This window comes from Apodemus sylvaticus, chromosome 5 (assembly GCF_947179515.1).
Source record: "Apodemus sylvaticus chromosome 5, mApoSyl1.1, whole genome shotgun sequence".
NCBI lineage: Eukaryota > Metazoa > Chordata > Mammalia > Rodentia > Muridae > Apodemus > Apodemus sylvaticus.
In genome coordinates, this window is record NC_067476.1 from 110,805,999 (window position 1) to 110,824,731 (window position 18,733).

Here is an 18,733-nt window from a genome sequence, read left to right on the forward strand (position 1 = left end):
ACAGTGTGTGAGAGATCAGTTGTGCTCCAGATAGGTGCAGAGAGATGCTGGGAGGTTTTAGCTGCCCAGAGACATGTACAGCTTAAAACCCATGGACTGTTTGTTTTAGGAATCTTCCATTGAATATTTTCAGATCCTAGCTGACCACACTTAAGTCAGACCGTGGAAGGCACAACTGTAATCTATAGACTTAGTGGCATAAAGCAGCACAGTGTTCTATAGAACACTGTGTTCTATAGAACAAGTGTTCTATAGCACAAGTGTTCTATAGTTCTGGGAGCTGGAAATGCCTAAAATTAGTCTGCCTTTCTTCAGAAGGCTCTAGGGAGAACCCACATCTTTGAGCTTTATAAAGCTTCTTGGGGCCACCTCATCATGTGCCTTAGCCCCGCCCCCATCTTCAAACCATCAATGTCCGCTTGCTTCCTAGAGCTGCATCTCTGATTCTTCCCTCCTTCTCTTCTCTGTCCCATTCCCTCTCGTACACAGACACCTGTTCACATTAGGCCAGCAGTGTACCCCAGGCCTCTAATCACAGCTCCTAAGTCCCTTTTGACATATGAGATGACATATGCACAGGTTCCAGAGGAAGGAATATCCTCTTACTCGGGGATCATTACTCTATTATACAATCTATTCCAGAATTCCAGTAGAGGAAGACTTTAAATAAATGGCAGGTTTGCAAGGTATTCAAAATTTTTGGAAAATAATGTGGAACCAGACCCTATGCATAGACAGAACATAGACAGAACAGAAGAGAGATAAGTATGGTGCAGAGAGGGAGGCCCGCATTAGCAGTAGAGCTTAGGAATTGACTGCAGAAAGGCGGATGTGGGCAGAACGTGAAGGAGAGTCTTCTGGGTCAGTGATGTACTAAAGACTGGTGGTTGCAGGTTTAGAGGCAGTACCGGGAGAAAGTTTTGTAGAGGATCCTAGGTAATAACTGGGGCTCATGGATGCTTCTTCCACATGGGTTTGACACACTACCGCATCTACCGTACATCTCTACTTTGTCTTATAGGCATGCTGGCTACATCCTGGATGAAGACATCTTCCAGGGAAGGGAGCTCATCAACAGGCGATCGCTACAGGCACTGATGGCTGGGCTGAAAGCTTACAGTACGTGGGAGACTGTCAGCTGCCTACAGGACTGCCGTGAATGTACGGGAGGCATGGTGAGTCCCTAAGAGAGCAGGACTGCCCCATGGTCACCAGATCTGCAGGGCTCTGCACCATACAGTGTGTGGGGGGGGGTGGGGGACGGGGGAACAGAATGTGTTGAACAAACAAGTTTTTGAATCTTAAGGACACTGTCACTGCTCCCACATTCTGGGTACTTAATATTAGCCCATGACCTGTGATTATTGTCTTACATGGTGTTGTAAGCCCTGATGTGGAAATGCTTGTCACGTGATAACTAGCCATGGAGATCACTGGTGAATGTCATTGAACTTGAAGGTTGTGGTTGACAGGATAGGAAATAGCCACTGAAGATTCAGATGATCAAAGCTCTGCCCCAGGATTAAGTCCCATGGGTAGAACATGGGAAATGACTCTTTGAGGAGTTTCCAGCTCTGGGAAGAAGGCAGAGGCAGAGCATTTACAGGCTGCAGCGGTGTCTCCAGCTCCAGGCCTTCACCTGGACAGTGCAGTGAGGGACACTGTGGGTAAGGAAGTGCAATGTGAGTCTCTGGAAGTTAAGGGGGCTCAGAGAACAGTGTTGTGTTGCTTGTCCTGGGATCTGTTCATCCAAGATAGGGCATGGGCGATGGACCAAAGAAACAGTTCTGCCCAAGTCCAGTTCGTGAAGCCAGTGAGTGAGTCTGCTGGGGTTACCTGGAGGAGCATGGGTACACAAGGGTATCCATGCACGTCACTGAAAAAGCTCACCACTGGAATACAGATGTGTGCTAACATGCCTGGCGTCTATGTGAGTCCTGGATTTGAGTTCAGGTCTTACCTACACAGCAAGTATGTTTACTCACCGATTCATCTCCCTAGCCCCACAGTAATGTTTATTCTTTACAAAATCCTTGCTAATTGTGCAACCCTTGCTTATGTCTGAGTGCATTCCTCTCCATCCCTCTTCTGCCCTCCCTGACCCGCCTCATTCCCCAGGTATGGGTGACAATCCATGAAAGTTGCATCTCTGGAGTCTCCCATACACACATTTTTATGCAGCCCTCTCAAAAAAACGTCTCTTCTCCCCACCAACTGCCTTTTACTTTTATAACTTTGAAGCAGGACCTTGTGAGTTGTGTAACCTTTGTTCTCTTTCTGGGCCTGGCAAGGTTTGGAGCTTCTGAGTCTTATGAGCCTCCCTTCTCCAGGAAGGAGTGCTTCAGTTTGGAGAAACATTTACATAACAGGATAGGATCTGGGTCAGGTTCTCCCACAATGCTAAGGGCTGAGTGGGATTCAAGAAGACAGTGTTAGACAAAGCCTGTGAGAAAGTGGACCCAACACGACGTGTGTGTGTGAGTGTGTGTGTGTGTGTGTGTGTGTGTGTGTGCAGGGTATGTGGATGTGGTATTGTGGATCTGTGACTCAGTGGCCAGGCATTGGCTGTAGCAGTAATCAGGGTTCAGCCCAAATGGAAACACAATATTGATAACCCCCAGAAATGTAACATTTCAGCCACACAGTCTAAATTCAATAGCTCCTGCAGTTCCCAAAGGACACGTTCCAGAAAAGATGGAAAAACAAAAACAAAAACAAAAAACAAAAGCCCCTATTTGTCCTTTGATCTAAATTTGATGCTGAATGTAGTTGAATATCGACTAAAATACCTGTATCTAAAAAGAAGGAAGAAAAATTTTAGCTTTAGTGTTCCCTGGAGTTGTGGAACCCTGTGGAGAGATAAGTGGAAGGGGACAGACCTGCTGGCAGAGCTGAGGAGCTGCTTCTATGAGCTATTTGTTGGCTCATTGGAAAGCCAGAGTGGCTAAGTAGAAGTCTACCAAGGATGATTGGATGATGATGTGCCCATGTGTGTCTTCCCTGTGGGATGTTTTGTGAGAGATCCCTGGGAAAGGGTGAATGAAGAATGGTGACCTCTGACATTGGAGCACTCCTGTGCCAGATCCTCCAAGGAATCCAGGGCAGTGGCTAGTTCTGACTTTCCTTGGAGACCCATCAAACCAAAAGACTTCTTTCCCCTAGAAGCTATTGGGGCTTGCTGTCCCTTCAGATAGGAGGATGGCAACATCTGGGAACAGAACTTGGGATTTTAGAGTAAGGCTGGGTGACAGATGGGAGGTAGGATCCGAAGGGATCAGGCAGTGGCGTGAGATTGTTCATAAAGGGATGGTCAGGCACAGCTGGAGTCTAAGCTGGCTCAGACAATGTTCCTCTGGGAGATACCTCAAACCCAAGGCCTTTCCACCCACCTGTGATCTTCCAAACATCTTGCATTCCTCCTTTGGTTCATCCTCCATGCTGTGGTTTGAATGTAGTTTTGTTTCCACTAAATCTCATTGAGCCTTGGCTCCCTAAAACATTGGGATTGAAGTGATGGGGCTGTTAAGAACATTTAAGATCATGAAAGGTTTTCTTGATAGATGGGATGGCTTAGTTCTCCTAGGAAAAAGGAGGTTCAGATGAAGTTGTAAGCTCTGAATCGTGCCTTGGTCTTTCTGGCTACTGACCCCTCTGCACCCCTTGCCCCCCATTCTGAATCTGTCTAAGCCTATCTAAGAGTTCTCTCACAAAGACAAAGAACTCTTTAATGGTTAGGAAATCCAATGGGATTTAGGATATTTGCATCAAGAACGAGTTTCAGGCACCACATATTAGAAGAGAGTGTGTTCCAAGCACCCTACTGTTCAGGAAATCACAGGTTTTAGGGACCGTGTGCCACGAGCTGGAGGTGGAGACCCAACAGCCACTGTCTCACGACTCCAGGAGCTCCATGCCAAAACCAGGGGGAAAGCAAACTAAACGTGTATTTCTTATTGTATCAGAGGCACTGCCACCTGGACACGGGGTGGACGTGGGGTGCGGCACAACCAAGAACACCACACTAGGTGTGAGTCCAAACGAGGGAGCGTAGGAGGAAAGAATCGATGAGGGAAAACTCACCTGAGAATCAGACTGGAGAGGCTGAGTCAGCACTGTGCAGAGCTGTCTGTGGTAGGCTCTCCTGGGTACCCACGTGTGCCCACAACAGAGCCTCAGCACATGGCTGGGGACGCAACAGACCGTCCCATGTCTGTTATTCTCACTGAGTCTGTTATTCTCACTGAGTGCTCTTTTGCAAAGGAGAAGTGGAGACTGGACTGAGTGGCAGTGAGAGCCGGGGCAGAGTTCTTCATCAGATCCCTCTGTCCGAAGGCTGACTAGGGTATGCAGCGCGCAAAGTGGCTAAGGTCTAAGCAGTGACCAATTGACAGACAGGTGGACAGACAGACTGATGGACAGAGGGGAGTAATGAAAGGAGTGAGTGGGTGTCCTGGTTATTCATTTTCTCTCATTCTTAAAACATGGGATTAATTCGTAAAACTTGTCCCCTTTCACCTTTTTGTCCATTGTTCTTTTCCTTCAGACACTTAGAGGTTTTGAAGTGTGTGTGCTTGTTCGTGTGTGTGCACATAGAAGCTTGAGGCTGATGTTGGCTGCCTTCCTCAATCCCTGCCCTTCACTTTTTGTTAATTAGTTAAATTTCCTCTCGACACTTTTGTATATGGTTATGATGCATCTAATTACTCTTACCCTTGCCATCTTCTGTATCCCTCCATTACTGTTCATTCTGCCTCTTTCCTATAAACCCCTTTTCTACATTTATATCTTTTGTTTTGCTTTGTGACCCACTGAGTAAGCAAGGCTACCTGTAAAACTGTGGTTGCAGAACTATCCTTTGGAGCCTGGAGGGAATACAACTGAAGGCCATGATTTCTTCTTCTTCCACAACACCTATCAACAGCCAATAGTTCTGCAGGGAGGGAGGCCCTCTGTGTCTGCCCCATCCTTGGATGACTGCTGAGAAGCCCGGCTTTGTTCAGGCCCAGTGCAGGTGATCTCCACTGCTGTGCCTTCGTGAATTCTCTCTCACACTCAGAAACCAACACTTCTTTCCAACACTTGACTCTTAGAGTCTTTCTACCACCTCTTCTGGATAGTCCCTGAGCCTGAATACATGATATAAACATTTAGGGCTGCGTGCTCATCAGTCACAGCTAGAATAGCTATGAGTCTCCTTTACTGTGAAGAGAAGCTTCTCTGATCCAGGCTTAGGGCAGTATATATCTATACGAATACATGTAAATATTTAGAAGATAGTATGTGATGTCAACCTAGCACCAGTGAGTCCACCGTACCCCCACCCTCATCCCCACCCCAGGGCCTATGACCTCTTAGCCACCAGTTTCTAAACAGACTTAAAGTGCCAATCATGAATTCTCTTCTGCAGCCTTAAATCTATTCAGGTATCTGTCATTGTCCCCATTGCCCCAGGGATCACACTTTGCATGGCAAGAATTATGGCTTCAGCTGTTCTCCTCTGGCAGCTTCCAGCACCTTCCAGCAGGCAGGAGGCATCCTAGCCAGGAGAGAGGGGCTTCCAGTTCCAGCTTCATTTCTCTGTGTCCTGCCACCCACCTTATTTCTGGATCTTTCTGGAAACTGGATCTTTCTCTGAACATGGAGATCACTGATTTGGTAGACAGGCTGGTCAGTAAGCTCCAGAAATTCACCTGCTTCCCCTCTCCATGGCCAGGATCACAGGTGCATTCACCACACACAGCTTTAGGCATGGCTGATGGGGATCTAAAGTCAGGCTCTCAAGCTTGGAATGGCAGACACTTTACCGACTGACCTTTTATAGAGAAATCACCAGCCTTGGCTTTATGTCAGTCATATTGAAAGCACGAGTGCCCCACTGGCAGCTCATTCAAGGGGGATGACAAATGTGATGTCATGTCTAGTATGGGAGCAGGAAACTTGAGAAGGGGAAAAATCATACAGTGTGTAATATATGAACCTTTCTGGCAATAATCTTTGTTTCTTCTCTCTTACCATAAGCAGTCCTCCTAGCCTACGAGGCCCTCCTCTTAACTATGGCTGTTACCTAGGATGAGTGTCATCTATAGAAGGCATCTTATTTCCTCAGTGAAGCAATTTTAGAACCACCTGCTTTCTGTTTTTCCCCCCAATCTCAAAAGCAATGCATACCCACTGTATACCCACTGTAGAAGTTTTCGAAGATACAGAAAAGCACAAGGAAGGAATTAAATAGATGCTATACCTGTGCTTCCAAGCAATAGTTTCTGAGGCTCACTCTTTCTATGCATTGTGTGTACATTTAACGTTTTATAAGCTCTCGCTCTGAGACACTAAGGATAATGCTTCAGATCTCACTTAGCAGTGTTTGTGTCTGGTACCATTTATGACATATGTGTAACATAATCTAACTAACAAACTATGGTGGTTCAAAGATGCTTGGCCCATGGGAAGTGCTACTATTAGGAGGTGTGGCCTTGTCAGAGGAAGTGTGCCACTGTGAAGCTTTGGTGGCTCCTCCAGCTCAAGTTCCACCCAGTGTGGAAAAGCTAGTCTTCTCCTAGTGTCCTTCAGGTCAAGATGCAGAACTCTCAGCTCCTTCTCCAACACCATGTTTGCCTGGTTCCCACCATGTTTCCTGCCATGCTGATAATGGACTGAACCTCAGAAACTGTAAGCCAGCCCCAGTTAAATGTTATCCATTATCAGAGTTGGTCATTGTGTCTCTTCACAGCAATGGAAATCCTAACTAAAATGCCAACCTTCAGTTATATAACAAATTATTATAAAAATGTTAACATTTTTATAATAACACCTAATTTTGGTGCTAATTTTGTGCATATTCTGCTTTTGGGGGAATACATATTCAAATAATATTGACACTGTGAACAAAGGTTATACCTGTTTCTTCTCCTATCAGCAATCAAACACCCAAGCTTAATAGTTTCTAGACCAGTGGCTTTCAAGTTCTCTTGATCATGACCCCAAATAAAATACAATTTTCATTATAATCCAGAAATTTCACACATACATACATGAAAATTGAAAAAAAAATAGAAACTTTCATGTAATAACACTGGCCTTCCCATTCCTGATGTGTTTTAGTAATTTCTTTTCATTTTAAGAAAAGCAGGTGGTCACCATGCATTCCCTTAGCTTCAGGATCTGCTGGTGTGGCACAGCTTGCTGTTTGCAGAACACAGCCAGGCTTTCTCATCCAACCCCAGTCTTACTCTAGGTGGCTGGGGCTTCAGCACAGAGAGTATCCAGGAAGCTGGGACCACGCTGGAGGATACATTGTCTAGTCCAGGCTGTGAGATGCCTTCAGTGACTGGAAGGTTTCTAATTTCGCCCCTTGGGATTTAAGAGTTTTATATTTGAAGGTCAGGAAGAATGAGGACCTGGATTAGCTCTTGAGAGCCAATACAACATAGTAACCATTTTCCCCTACCTGCCTGGATCTCCATCTTCTGCTTTTGAGTATCCCTGCCGGAGCCTTGAGATCCTCAGACTCTTTTTGTCTTCAAATGGATATTTTCTTACCCCGCAATGACTCACTTTAATTATGTAACCACTCTGTGCTGGGAATTATTGAGAGAGTCATAGACCTGTTGTTTTATAGTGTTTTGTTAGTTCTTGCTTTTGGGGGAGGGTGGTGACAGGCTACATCTTGGAAGACTAATATTTTGCTGCTCTAAGAACCTTCTCAATGAAGTTAATGAATGCAGGGTGCAGGCGGAAGTGGAATTTGGAAATTGCGTCATCTCTAACTCTTTGCTTCCAGACTCTTGTTTCTCTGACTGACTTCATCTTTGCAATGTTGCTTACTTTTTGTGTGCAAAGCCCAGCATGGCCTTCATACAAAGAAAGAAAATGTTTCTCAAGTCTATTATTTTGTAGCCCAGGCTATTTGGAAGTGTCATAATTCAAGTTCATGTGAGCAGATCCTAACCCTAATGGCTAAGTACGATTGTGAAGTAAGGACACACTTGCTCTGTTAGGCAGTAACCCTAGGGCACATACCCTTGTCCAGAAGGTGGTGGGAAGCTCTGTGCACTGTGAGTGGCATTAGGAGACCCAGAGACTTCAGTCCCAGGATCATTAGGGGATTTCTAGCTGTGTTTGACTAACAGGCAACAGGTTCACCTTTATGACCTAAACAGCAACAGAGAGTCAATACATACGCACTGAGTTGTTTGCAAGTCACTGGACATCAGGCAAGAAAGAGTCAGTGACCTCTGACCCAAGCAAGTCTTACAACTGTCCCAGTTCACTGCCATGAGTGTGCTTCTAGGCTATGCCTAAGGAGGGAAAACCAAGGCAGAGCACAGTGAACTCCCTGTGTTCAGGATATGGATCTGAAAGTCCAAGAAGACCAAAGCATGTGAATTTATAGGACTGAGAAGTGGACCAAGCAAGAACTCAGATCTACAGCAGGGTCCTGTAGAGTCACTAACACCTCTTGAATGCATGTGTGTGTGTGTGTGTGTGTGTGTGATTAAAATACCTCCCTTGGATATAGGCCACACCTGCCACTCCTTTAACAACAAACCCGAGTATGGTTTTCCCACAGTTCACCCTGGGGACCAGTGAGTATCGGGATTACTCACAGAACATGAGTGAGGTTACCACCAGGAGCATGTAGCTCCGAAGCAACCACAGGGGAAAGTCTTCACCCAGTATGGATGACGATCACACGTATGAAGAAACCCACCTACGCGCTCTAGTGCTCGGCCCCAGGCCACATCCAATGAAGACAAAACTGCATGCCATTGGCTGGGGTGTTTGCAGGAGGGTCCAGTGGCCTGTCCCACCGCCTCCTTCTCTGAGGGAATGTTAACAGCCTGCAGGCCTGATAGGGACAGGCTCTCAGCTGATCTCAGGAGGACGGTGGAAGTTTAGTTCCTTCTAAGTGTGAGGGTATGTCTTAGACTAAGCAAAGACTCTCTTGGAAGCATCAGAGGAACAGTGCTCAGCGGACACAGGGCATTGGGAGTGATTGTTTTCTCCACCTTTAAAAAGAAATGCACCATTTAAAAGAATTACCGGTAAGACTGACGGCAGATTTCTTACTGGGAGGAAGGCAAGTCAGAGGATGTAGAAATTCATTTTCAAAGTTCTGAATGGGACAAAGGCAGCTGAAACTTGCACATCCAACAAAATTATGTTTCAAAAACAAAGGTGTAGTAAAGATGCATCACAATTGCAAAAGTTGAAAGACTTAGTCACTGACAGACTTTTGCTGCAGGAAATAGAGTAATTCTTGGGAAGAATGAGAAGGACCCCAGAGTGAAAGGAATAAAATTAGTAACTGCTTGGATAAACAGTTGGTGTTTTCTCAGTATTTAAATCGTACATACACCTGCATTTTGGAAACAGAATCTCACTGTGCAGCCCTGACTGGTCTCTCAGTCCTCCGAGAGCTGGGGTCACAGGTGTGAACCGCTCTGCCCAGCTTAAGTATTTTTAATAAAGATTACTTACACAAAAGTGATAACCTTGTAGCCCGAGGTCAAGCCGTGAGTGCGGTGCTTCTATTTCCAGACTTTTGGCTGAAACCAAGTGTGATTCGAGTAGAACAAAAGGCTGGAGGGAAGAGAAGAAAGCTACTATTGAAAGGTCTCAGGCCGCACACACAGCCATGTAATGCTCTTGAAAGCATATTGGGAACAGTTGAAGATGGACGCTGGCTGAGGTTTTCCTTGTTTGGACCATTTAGGACCAGAAGTGTTTCAGGTTTGGGAAGTGTTTCTGGATTGGGCAATATTTTCGTAGATTTGACTGGGTTGGAACGCTGAAGCCCTTTGAAATCTGAAACCTTTCCAGATTTTACAGCATTTGGAATTTCCCATTTTTGTACCATGAGCACTAAGATCTCTGCCAGAATAATATGGCAAGATTTGTAACTAGCATGCCATTAAAATGGAATTTGAATAATAGCAGAGTAATCGCAAAGGTGGGGCTGCAGTAAGGAAACTGAGCCACAGATGTTAAGTAACTTGCCCAAGTTTAAGCTCTAAATGGTGGCTCACCCTGGCTTAGAAGCAAAGCCCCCTCCCCTTTATATCCTTAGTTCACAGGCAAACTGGGTTGTGGCAGCTCACCAGTCACTCTACAAAATAGTGCAACCCTCCCTCCCTAATGGGGGAGCAATTTTAATCTGATCTGTGACTTTGCAATGAATGATGTGAGCTTGGGCGAGCCTCTCACCTGCCTGAGTCTATTTCCAGGAGTCTGTAGACCACAGCAGTGGCTAATCCATCCACTGGACCAGACCTTCTTTTTCTATTAGTCCTTTGAGTTAGCTTCTCAGTGTTTCCTTCAGAGGGCGGCAGGGAGGCTTGTTACTCCCCCCAGGCCTCTTCTGTAAGTCTGAGAGGGCTGGAACCCGAGCTGGCAAGGCCAAAGCTGCTTTCGGTGTGCTAGGTGCTACGTTTAGGTTTCTACGCTTTGTATGTAAGTGGAAAATCAAACTGGCCTTGTTCAGAAGTGATGAAAGTCTTTCACTTGGCTCTGTGGGGAGGCTGCCATCGACAACTTTACTCTCCAGTCTCCAGGGGGGCCCCAGGGTCAGAGCCCCTGGCTTGCTTCTCTTTGGCACCCCATTCTTTCCTTATGGATTAATGGGGTCAATCCAGTTCTCATACTATTGCTATGTAACTTGCACATTGCCTTTCACCCACTTTGGGCATCTAGATTGAATTCTTTAAACTCATTCAAGAGAGCAGTGGGGAAATGGCGTTGGTGTTACATTTCTGCCTTTGTGGACACACGGAAGAAGTATCTTGCATGGCAGAGGTACCATTGTGTTTGGAACATCACGGTCAAGGCTCTACATGGCTCTTCCCACCAAGGACCTCAGTTTCTCAACTCATAGATCCCAGGACCCGGGCAAGCATTCAGTAAATGCAGCCAGTTCTCTGTACCCATGTAGCCTGGCCCCTGGTTTTAACCAACTACAGATTGGCCATATTCAGACAATAATTGTACCTGAACTGAATATGTTTGAATTCTATTTTCTTGTCATGACTTCCTAATTAATATCATAAAACAAACATTTACATAGCATTAGGTATGAGAAGTAATCTGGAAATGGTTTAACATATTTGGGGTATGTGCAAGGGTTAAGTGCCATTTTATATAAAGGACTTGAACATCCAAGATTCGGGTACCTACAATAGGGTCTGGAACTAATCCTTTATAGACATCAAGCAACAATGGTGCTTGATTCTCCTTCCTTTCCCTTTTATGAGATGATATAACAGATGAACCCTAATTTTTTTCTTTTATTTCTCCTGTTCTTCATCAAAACTTACTGGACAGGAGTGGGAGCCACCTGGTTGGGGTCCTCGGGATAAGGTTTTGGACTATGGAGGCTGAATACAAAGCCTCAGGGTCTACTGAAACAAGCTTGGAGTTTGGACACAACTCATGGGTCTTGCTGTCTCCTGACAAGGCCAGAGCTCTTGAGTGGTAACTCTAACACGCCCATAGGCACATCTTATGCCTTTGTCTTGGCCGCAGAAGGTACTAATCCTGTGCGGCCTTTGAGACAAGTCTTCCCAGCAGGATTTATGCCCTACCTCCACTCACAGAGCCTACTTATTCTGCCCCTCACTGTTCCATTTCTCCTCCGCGTGTTCCAGAATCCCACATAGAACAGCACAGGCAAAAGAAGAATAGAGAAATCAGAGAACAAAACTGAGCAGGCCGAAGTCTCTGAGGAGATGTGCGATCCAGCATAATGATGAGGTTATCAGAAAACAGGCCTTGACCCTGCCTTTTATGTCTCACACGGAGCTGCTGTTTGCTGTCTGGGGACACAGTGCAGCTGGATGAAGCCTACATTCAGTGATTGCATAACAAAACACTAAGATGATGCTTGTAAACGAAAAAAAAAAAAAAAGAAAGAAAGAAAAAAGAAATGAGGGAGTATAGACCATGGCTCCTGCTTACTCAGTAGACTTCAGCCTAAGGCTAACTCCTCAGGGACATTCAACACCACCTCATTTATCTGGCATCAACTAACCTTGGAAGAGATCCAAGGCCTGACATAAACAGAACAGATCTCTGGGAAGCCCAGAGATGTCTAGAAGCCTGGGCTCTGGAGTGTAAGTCCTACCCTACTCCTGAAGGAGCCTGGCCAGCTTCTGCTGTGAGCAGGTCTTGTATGTTGGCACTTGGCTCAGGCTTCAGGTACTCTGCAGAGGGAGGATCGAGGCTCTCTGGATAAAGGTGGCTAAGATCACTACTAGCACCTGCTAGTGCCTCCAGAGATTTCAAAGAATTAGAGTTAAAACAAAATAGGCTTGAAAATCCAAGAATATAGAGGACCCCCGGCCAACCCTGAGAAAGGGTCTAAGCTCACAAGGAGCACAGAGGTCACCCTGTCACCCAGCAGTGGAAGCTCCATGCGGGCAAATAGGCACAGGGAGGGGCAATTGCTTGATGGTCGCCCATTCTTTCAGGTCCTATAGATGTATTATCTACAGGATAGCATTTATTTAAATCCTTATCTTTCACAGCAATCCAAAGGATATGCACCTTTCAAAAAAGACAAGTAGGTCAGCTTGACTCAGATCTGTGATGACAGAGACTGTTTGGCTTCCTGACCAAACTGTGGAGAAGAAACTGGGCCAAGAAAAATCCTGGCTAGTGCCTGGGTCATGTGTTGCACGTGGTGCTGCTGAAGGATTCTGGCTCTCAAAGTCAGGCTGGTTGGAACTGCCTTTGTGCGTAGGGTTAGAGCCTATTGCAGAGCCAGGGTCCACTGCAGAATTAGAGTCTGCTAGACTAGGGTTGGGGTCTGCTGCAGGGTTAGAGTCTGGTGCAGTAGCAAGGTTAGGGTCTGCTGCAGGGTTAGGCTCTGCTGCAGGGTTAGGCTCTGCTAAAGGGTTGGGCTCTGCTGCATGGTTATGGACTGCTAAAGGGTTAGAGTCTGGTGTAGGATTAGAGTCTATTGTAGTAGGGTTAGTGTCTGCTACAGGGTTAGGGCCTGATATAGTAGGGTTAGGGTATGCTAGAATTTGCCATAATTTAGGTACCTGGGAGGCAGATGGAAGAAGTCCCTTACTCAGGGTTCAATGGAGGAAACGTCAAATGCTCAGAGAAGGATTGGCTAGGGTTCGTGTTGACATTATCATGTTGCCACTTACACCTTTGTCAGCCACAGTCTTTCCTGCTCTTCTGGAATTCATCACGATTGCTGACCAACTTCTGCCCTCAAGTTTATCTATCAGACTACCCCCTCTCTAAGTATTGAGTCCCATTATACTAGAGCTCTGAATTAAAACCTCAGTAGGCCTCTTTATAGATTCTCTACTGGTACTCTGAGAATTACCCAGACAATAATTAGTTTGTTGTGATATTTTATAAACACAGCACAATAAAAATCACCTTATGATTTAAATGATCTTTCACTATGATTCCAAGATGAGAGGAATCAACTCTTGCTTTTCAAAAGAAGTTTTAATTTTTAAATGAAGTTACTACTAATAATATATGTGTGTGTGTGTGCGCACACACCACATGAGTGTAGGTACTTGTGTGGAGGCCCGAGGACAATGCTCTGGGGTCAGTTCTGTCCTTTCACTCTGGGATCTGGGGATGAAGTGAGGTCATCAAGTTTGCCCGAGGTTCTTTTATCTGCTGAGCCATCTCACTGGTCCAGAAGTTTCCATTTTTGCCTGCTTTAAGTTTTCTGAGCCCCCTAAAAGTTCAAGTCCCTGAGGCTGAGTAGATGTCCAAAGTGTAGGGACTTAGTTATTCTGTGACTCAGTCATGGCTGGAATGACAGGTTTAAGACGCCATTTCCTCAGATCTAGAGAAAGGAGGCAGGCGTTCTAAATGAGACTTTCTCCTCAAACAGGTGCGGTGATGTATTCCTGTAATCCTGGTTCAAGGAACAGATGCAGGAAGATCCACACAGTGAACCTGCTCGTGTGTGTATGTGTGTGTGTGTGTGTGTGCATGTATGTATTTATGAATATGTTTGCATATATGTATGTGTTTGTGTTTATGTATATGTTTGTATACATGTATGTGTTTGCGTGTCTGTGTAAGTGTGTCTGTTTATGTATGTGTGTATGTGTTTGTGTGTGTATATGTGCTTGTGTATATGTATATGTTTGTGTATGTGTAGGTGTATGTGTGTGGCAGAGTGGCTCAGAGGTGAGGCCAATTTTTTAGGATGGGCCCTTGCATGTGGGTATGTGAGTTCCCAGGGAGGAGGGCTCCATGCAGGGGCAGACTCAGTAGGATAAAATGAACAAGATAAATAAACACATAAGTTAGTGTGTTTTTAAATTTAAAAATAGACATGAGACCTTTCAAATCTAAGAATCTTATCCCTGATTTAGGATTTTGCCTTTTTGAGTGTATATGTAGGGAGGACATGGAACTTTGAGCCTTGGCCTCTGGGTTTTGTGTTAATTAGTGTTTCATACCTCATTCTTATTTAGCATATTGCATGTTTTAAAAAGAAGCCTGTTTGTATTTTGTTGTGATTTTGAAGTCACTGAAGAGAAAATATCATCCCTCTATGTGACAGTCTCCGTGTTATCTCTACAACAGTCTTGTGTTACTGGGCCCCATCTTGTTAGGCAAATTAGAGTGTGCAGTCACAGGCAGTAAAACTGACCCTTGTCACTGATAAAAGAAAGAGAAATTGCTACAGTGATCCAAGGATAATTAATTTCATTGGCAACATGCCTCTAAAAATCTCAGCCCAAACTTCTTAGGGAAGAAAGTAAGTTGATTATAAATGTCATACAGAGTGGAGAGCATCCAGACCCACGGTGGATAAAGGACACGTCTGGCATGGAACCTGAGTTGCCTTGCCAGATTCGGAATCTGTTGTGTAGTTGTCTTTCTCATTCCTTTTCCTCTTATAAGATAACTCTCTAAAAGGACACACACACACACACACACACACACACACACACACACACACACACGCTTGCGCGTGCGCACGTGTATCAAAGGCGGAACCAAATGGGGTAGAGCGATAAGGCTTCAGGAACTGACTTCTGAACGGTGATCATACAAGCTAAGCTTCTAATGGGTGAAAGTAAGAGAGGCCCGTTACCAGCTTACTCAAGCCAGAAGGAAGAATATATCTTAGGAAGGGAGGGAAAGGAAAGAAGAAGTAGAGAGGGCGAATAGGAGGGCATTGGGGAGGTGGGCAGGGAGGGCAGAGATTCCGGTCTCATGCGAAGAGTCAGGAAGGGTAGAGAGTCCACACACACATAATCAGTTTATAGTTTTCTGGCTTTTTCTAGGATTTTGACTGTGTCACCTGTGAGAAATGATAGTGTCATTTCTTCCTTTACGATTTTCACTTTTATTTCACCATCTCTTACCATGGAAGTGGTAAGGATTTCCTGTGTGATAGTCGAAGGTTAAGTACCCACATTCATGTTTTATTCCTGACTTTAGGGAGGATGTGCTTATGTGTTGGCATGGGAATTTCACACGGACTATTGTGCTAAGAAAGTCTGTGTTACAGTCTGAGCATGGAACAGTCACCAGAGGTTCATCTGCTGGAACACTTGCTCCCTAGCCGGCTGTGCTCCTTGGGAAGATGCCGACCTTTATAGCTCCACTCCCTATGCTCCCTGCTCCCTGCATGGTGATGCAGTGTGTGCAGCCAGCTCCCTGCACCTGCCACCATGCTTTCCCACCAGGAAGGGCTTGCTCCCACTGGAGCCGGACGCAGAAACAAACCCTTTCTCCTGTAAGTTGCCTTTTGTTAGGGCATCTTATCACAGCATAGGAAATAAACTCACATAATCTGCTTTACTCCCGGTTTATGCATATATATGTGGGTTTGTATTATAGGCTAGTTTTAAAATCTGGGTATAGGAATTATTTATCTGCATTTTTGTGATGGTAATATTCTTTTCTCTTTGGAATCGGTAACATGGTGGATTATATATTAGAAGAGTTTCTTAATGTCACCAAACTTTGAACTTGTGGCTGTAAAACAGTTTAGCTGTCCTGCTCATGTGTAGTAAGTATGCTATTGATTTGATAATACTTGCTTAGGGTTTGCCCTCCACAACTGTGAGTGAGGTTAGCTTGTGTTCCTTATTCTTTTCTGGCACTACTCGTCTTGATTGGATACAAAAATGTATACTGCTTTCAGGGCTAGAGAGGTGACCAAGAGGGTAAACAATAGACAAGCGTGAGGCTCTGATCCTCTGGCCCATGAGTTCAGATCACTAGGACCCACAGAAAAGCCAGGTAGATATAATGTCAACTGTAGCCCCAGATCCCAGGAGAAAGGCATGGGGATCCCATAGACAAACCGAACCAGTAAGCCCCGGGCTCAAGTGAGAGAACCCTGCCCCAAGATATAAGGTGGAGAGAAACTGAGGAAGACACTTGATGTTGTCTTTGGAACACACACACACACACACACACACACACACACACACAGAGGCACTCATGCACACATCCCTTCCCCTAAAAAATGCACCAACACACATGTGCACATATCATACCACCCCAAGTGATTTACTTCAGAGTGTTGCTCTTTTTCTCCTGTTATCTGGAAAACTTTGCATGGAACTGAGTGGAGTGTCCCTTGACTGTCTGGCACAGCAGTTAAGGGTCGTATGGTCCTTGTGGTCCATATAGTCATCCATCCTTGTGGGTTCTTTCTAAGAACATGTGAGAACACAGCTTTGGTTCTTTGGTGGCTGTAAGCTATTTTCTTCTTGGAGGCCTGTTCTGGTAATTTCTGTTTTTCTCTAATTTTTCTATTTCTTTTTAGTTTTACATTTTCCTGGTAGAACATCCATAACCCCCCTTCTTCTTTTAACTCCTGATATGTCTGTCATTATGACTCCTCTGTCATTCCTCCTGACATTTGTTTTTCCTGTCCTCTGAACCTATCTTGCATTTATTATTTAGGTCATAGTCCCTCTGCTCTCTTCATTGCGTCTGGCTTTCCTGTTCTGTAGATTCTTTTATTATTGTAGTTCCTTCCATCTTCTTGGAGTTTATTTTCCTACTTATTTTTCTAAATATAGCATTTTTCTAAAACTTTTTGTAGTTAAGATTTTTTGCATATATATGTGTGGTGTGTATAGGCATGTCTGTGTGTGTTTCCACTGGTGTAGGCACACATGTGTGCATGCATGTGGAGGCCCAAGCCTGACAGGGCTCACTGTTTCAGTTAGTTTGGCTAGGCAGTTTTGGGGTTCCCCGACTCTTCAGGGTTCCAAGAACCCACATAAAAGCATGCTAGCTCATCTGTAATCCAGGACTTGAATTACAGCTGGTTACAGGTGAGCAGGTATGCCAGTATGCAGGTATGCAGGTATACAGGTATGCAGGTATGCAGGTATACAGGTATGCAGTGTGGCTCTGGGATTGGAACCCCGGTTCCCATCACCCACTGAGTCACTTTCTCAGCCCTCTTCCAGTGTCTTAGTTTAAGGGTTATTAATTTCCTTAATGTCTCTCTTATTATAAACATCTAATGCTGCAACTCCCCTTCTGAAATGCTGCTTTGACATTATTAATTATGGTTTAATGTAGAAAACTTTATTAATTCTAAGTATATTTTAACTTCCCCTATAGTTTATGGACCTGTATTTTTCTTGAGTGATTTTTAATTTCCTGATGGCTGATACTTAAATATCAGTAAGAAATGTTTGACTGTTATTAAATCTTTGTGTTATAAGCTGTCTTTGCACTTGGTATTACTTACATTTATTCTGACAACAGTCATACAAGGTAGAGCTAGTATGACCCCAGTATTGTATATGTGAAACATGGGGCACAGGGCATTTCAGCAATTTTCTCCACACCACAGAGCAGCTGAGTAGACAGACATGTCTCAGGTTCGAATCCAGACCATTCATCTTAGGACTAACCACTGCATAAACAGTCATTGTCTCAGTTACTCTTCTTGTTCATATAGTAATTATTCTTTATTTTTTTTTCTGTTTAATTCTACCACAGTGAGAGAGCACAGCCAGTATAGCACAGACTTTCAACATCTCTTCATGACCTACACTGTGGCATCATGTGTAGTCAGTTCCCAGGTCCATCTCAAAGGCATGTGTGCTATTCTATGGTGTACTTTCCTAGGTGATCAAGCCCAAGCTTTTTGGCTAATGGCTTCTGCAACTGTTAATCTCAGATTTTGACCACATTGCAGTTATGTTATTAGATGACCACACAGTTAGGCTTACCTTATCTTTCTGCTGAATTAAATCTTTGATTTGTAGATAGTAGCTTCCTTCATCCCTAATGTGCCGTAAGGTAAGAATGTGATCAGGTCCTAGAGCTGTGTTTGGAATTTCAGAGAGTATACCCCACTCCACCCACTGCTAGAACACAACTAACAAATCCCCCATCGCCTTGGGTGGGTACGGATGGAGGGGGAGTTTATTATCAGACCTGGTAGTCCTCAGAAGGCCAGTTCATTCCAGTTGACTCCTTTGAACCTGCTGTCTGGCCTCAGCACCGGCTGCCCTCTCTGAAGTCAGGTCTGACCTTTGTTTACTCTTTGAGTGTTGCTCAAAGCCAGATTTCTCCTTTTTAAAGACATTTCTCTAGCATATTTGTGATGATTCTACTAGAACAATTTTGACAACAGTGTCTGTGCAGCTGCATTGGCAGAGATGAATATCCTGAGCAAATCTACCTTCCTCTGCATCCCTGGTTTGTTTTTCTTAAGTCACCATGTACTCCCAGTGACTCAGTTCAAAGGGTCCTTACCTAC

General features: G+C 44.7%; 1 protein-coding gene across 1 annotated transcript in view; it reads left to right on the forward strand.

Annotated features, from left to right (window-relative positions):
* Acoxl (acyl-CoA oxidase like) overlaps window positions 1-18,733 on the forward strand; it is a 275,238-nt gene that overhangs the window by 128,620 nt on the left and 127,885 nt on the right. Inside the window, exon 11 of the mRNA XM_052183555.1 lies at window positions 1,022-1,175. Coding sequence (XP_052039515.1) covers window positions 1,022-1,175 — 154 coding nt within the window. The remainder of the gene's footprint in view (window positions 1-1,021; window positions 1,176-18,733) is intronic.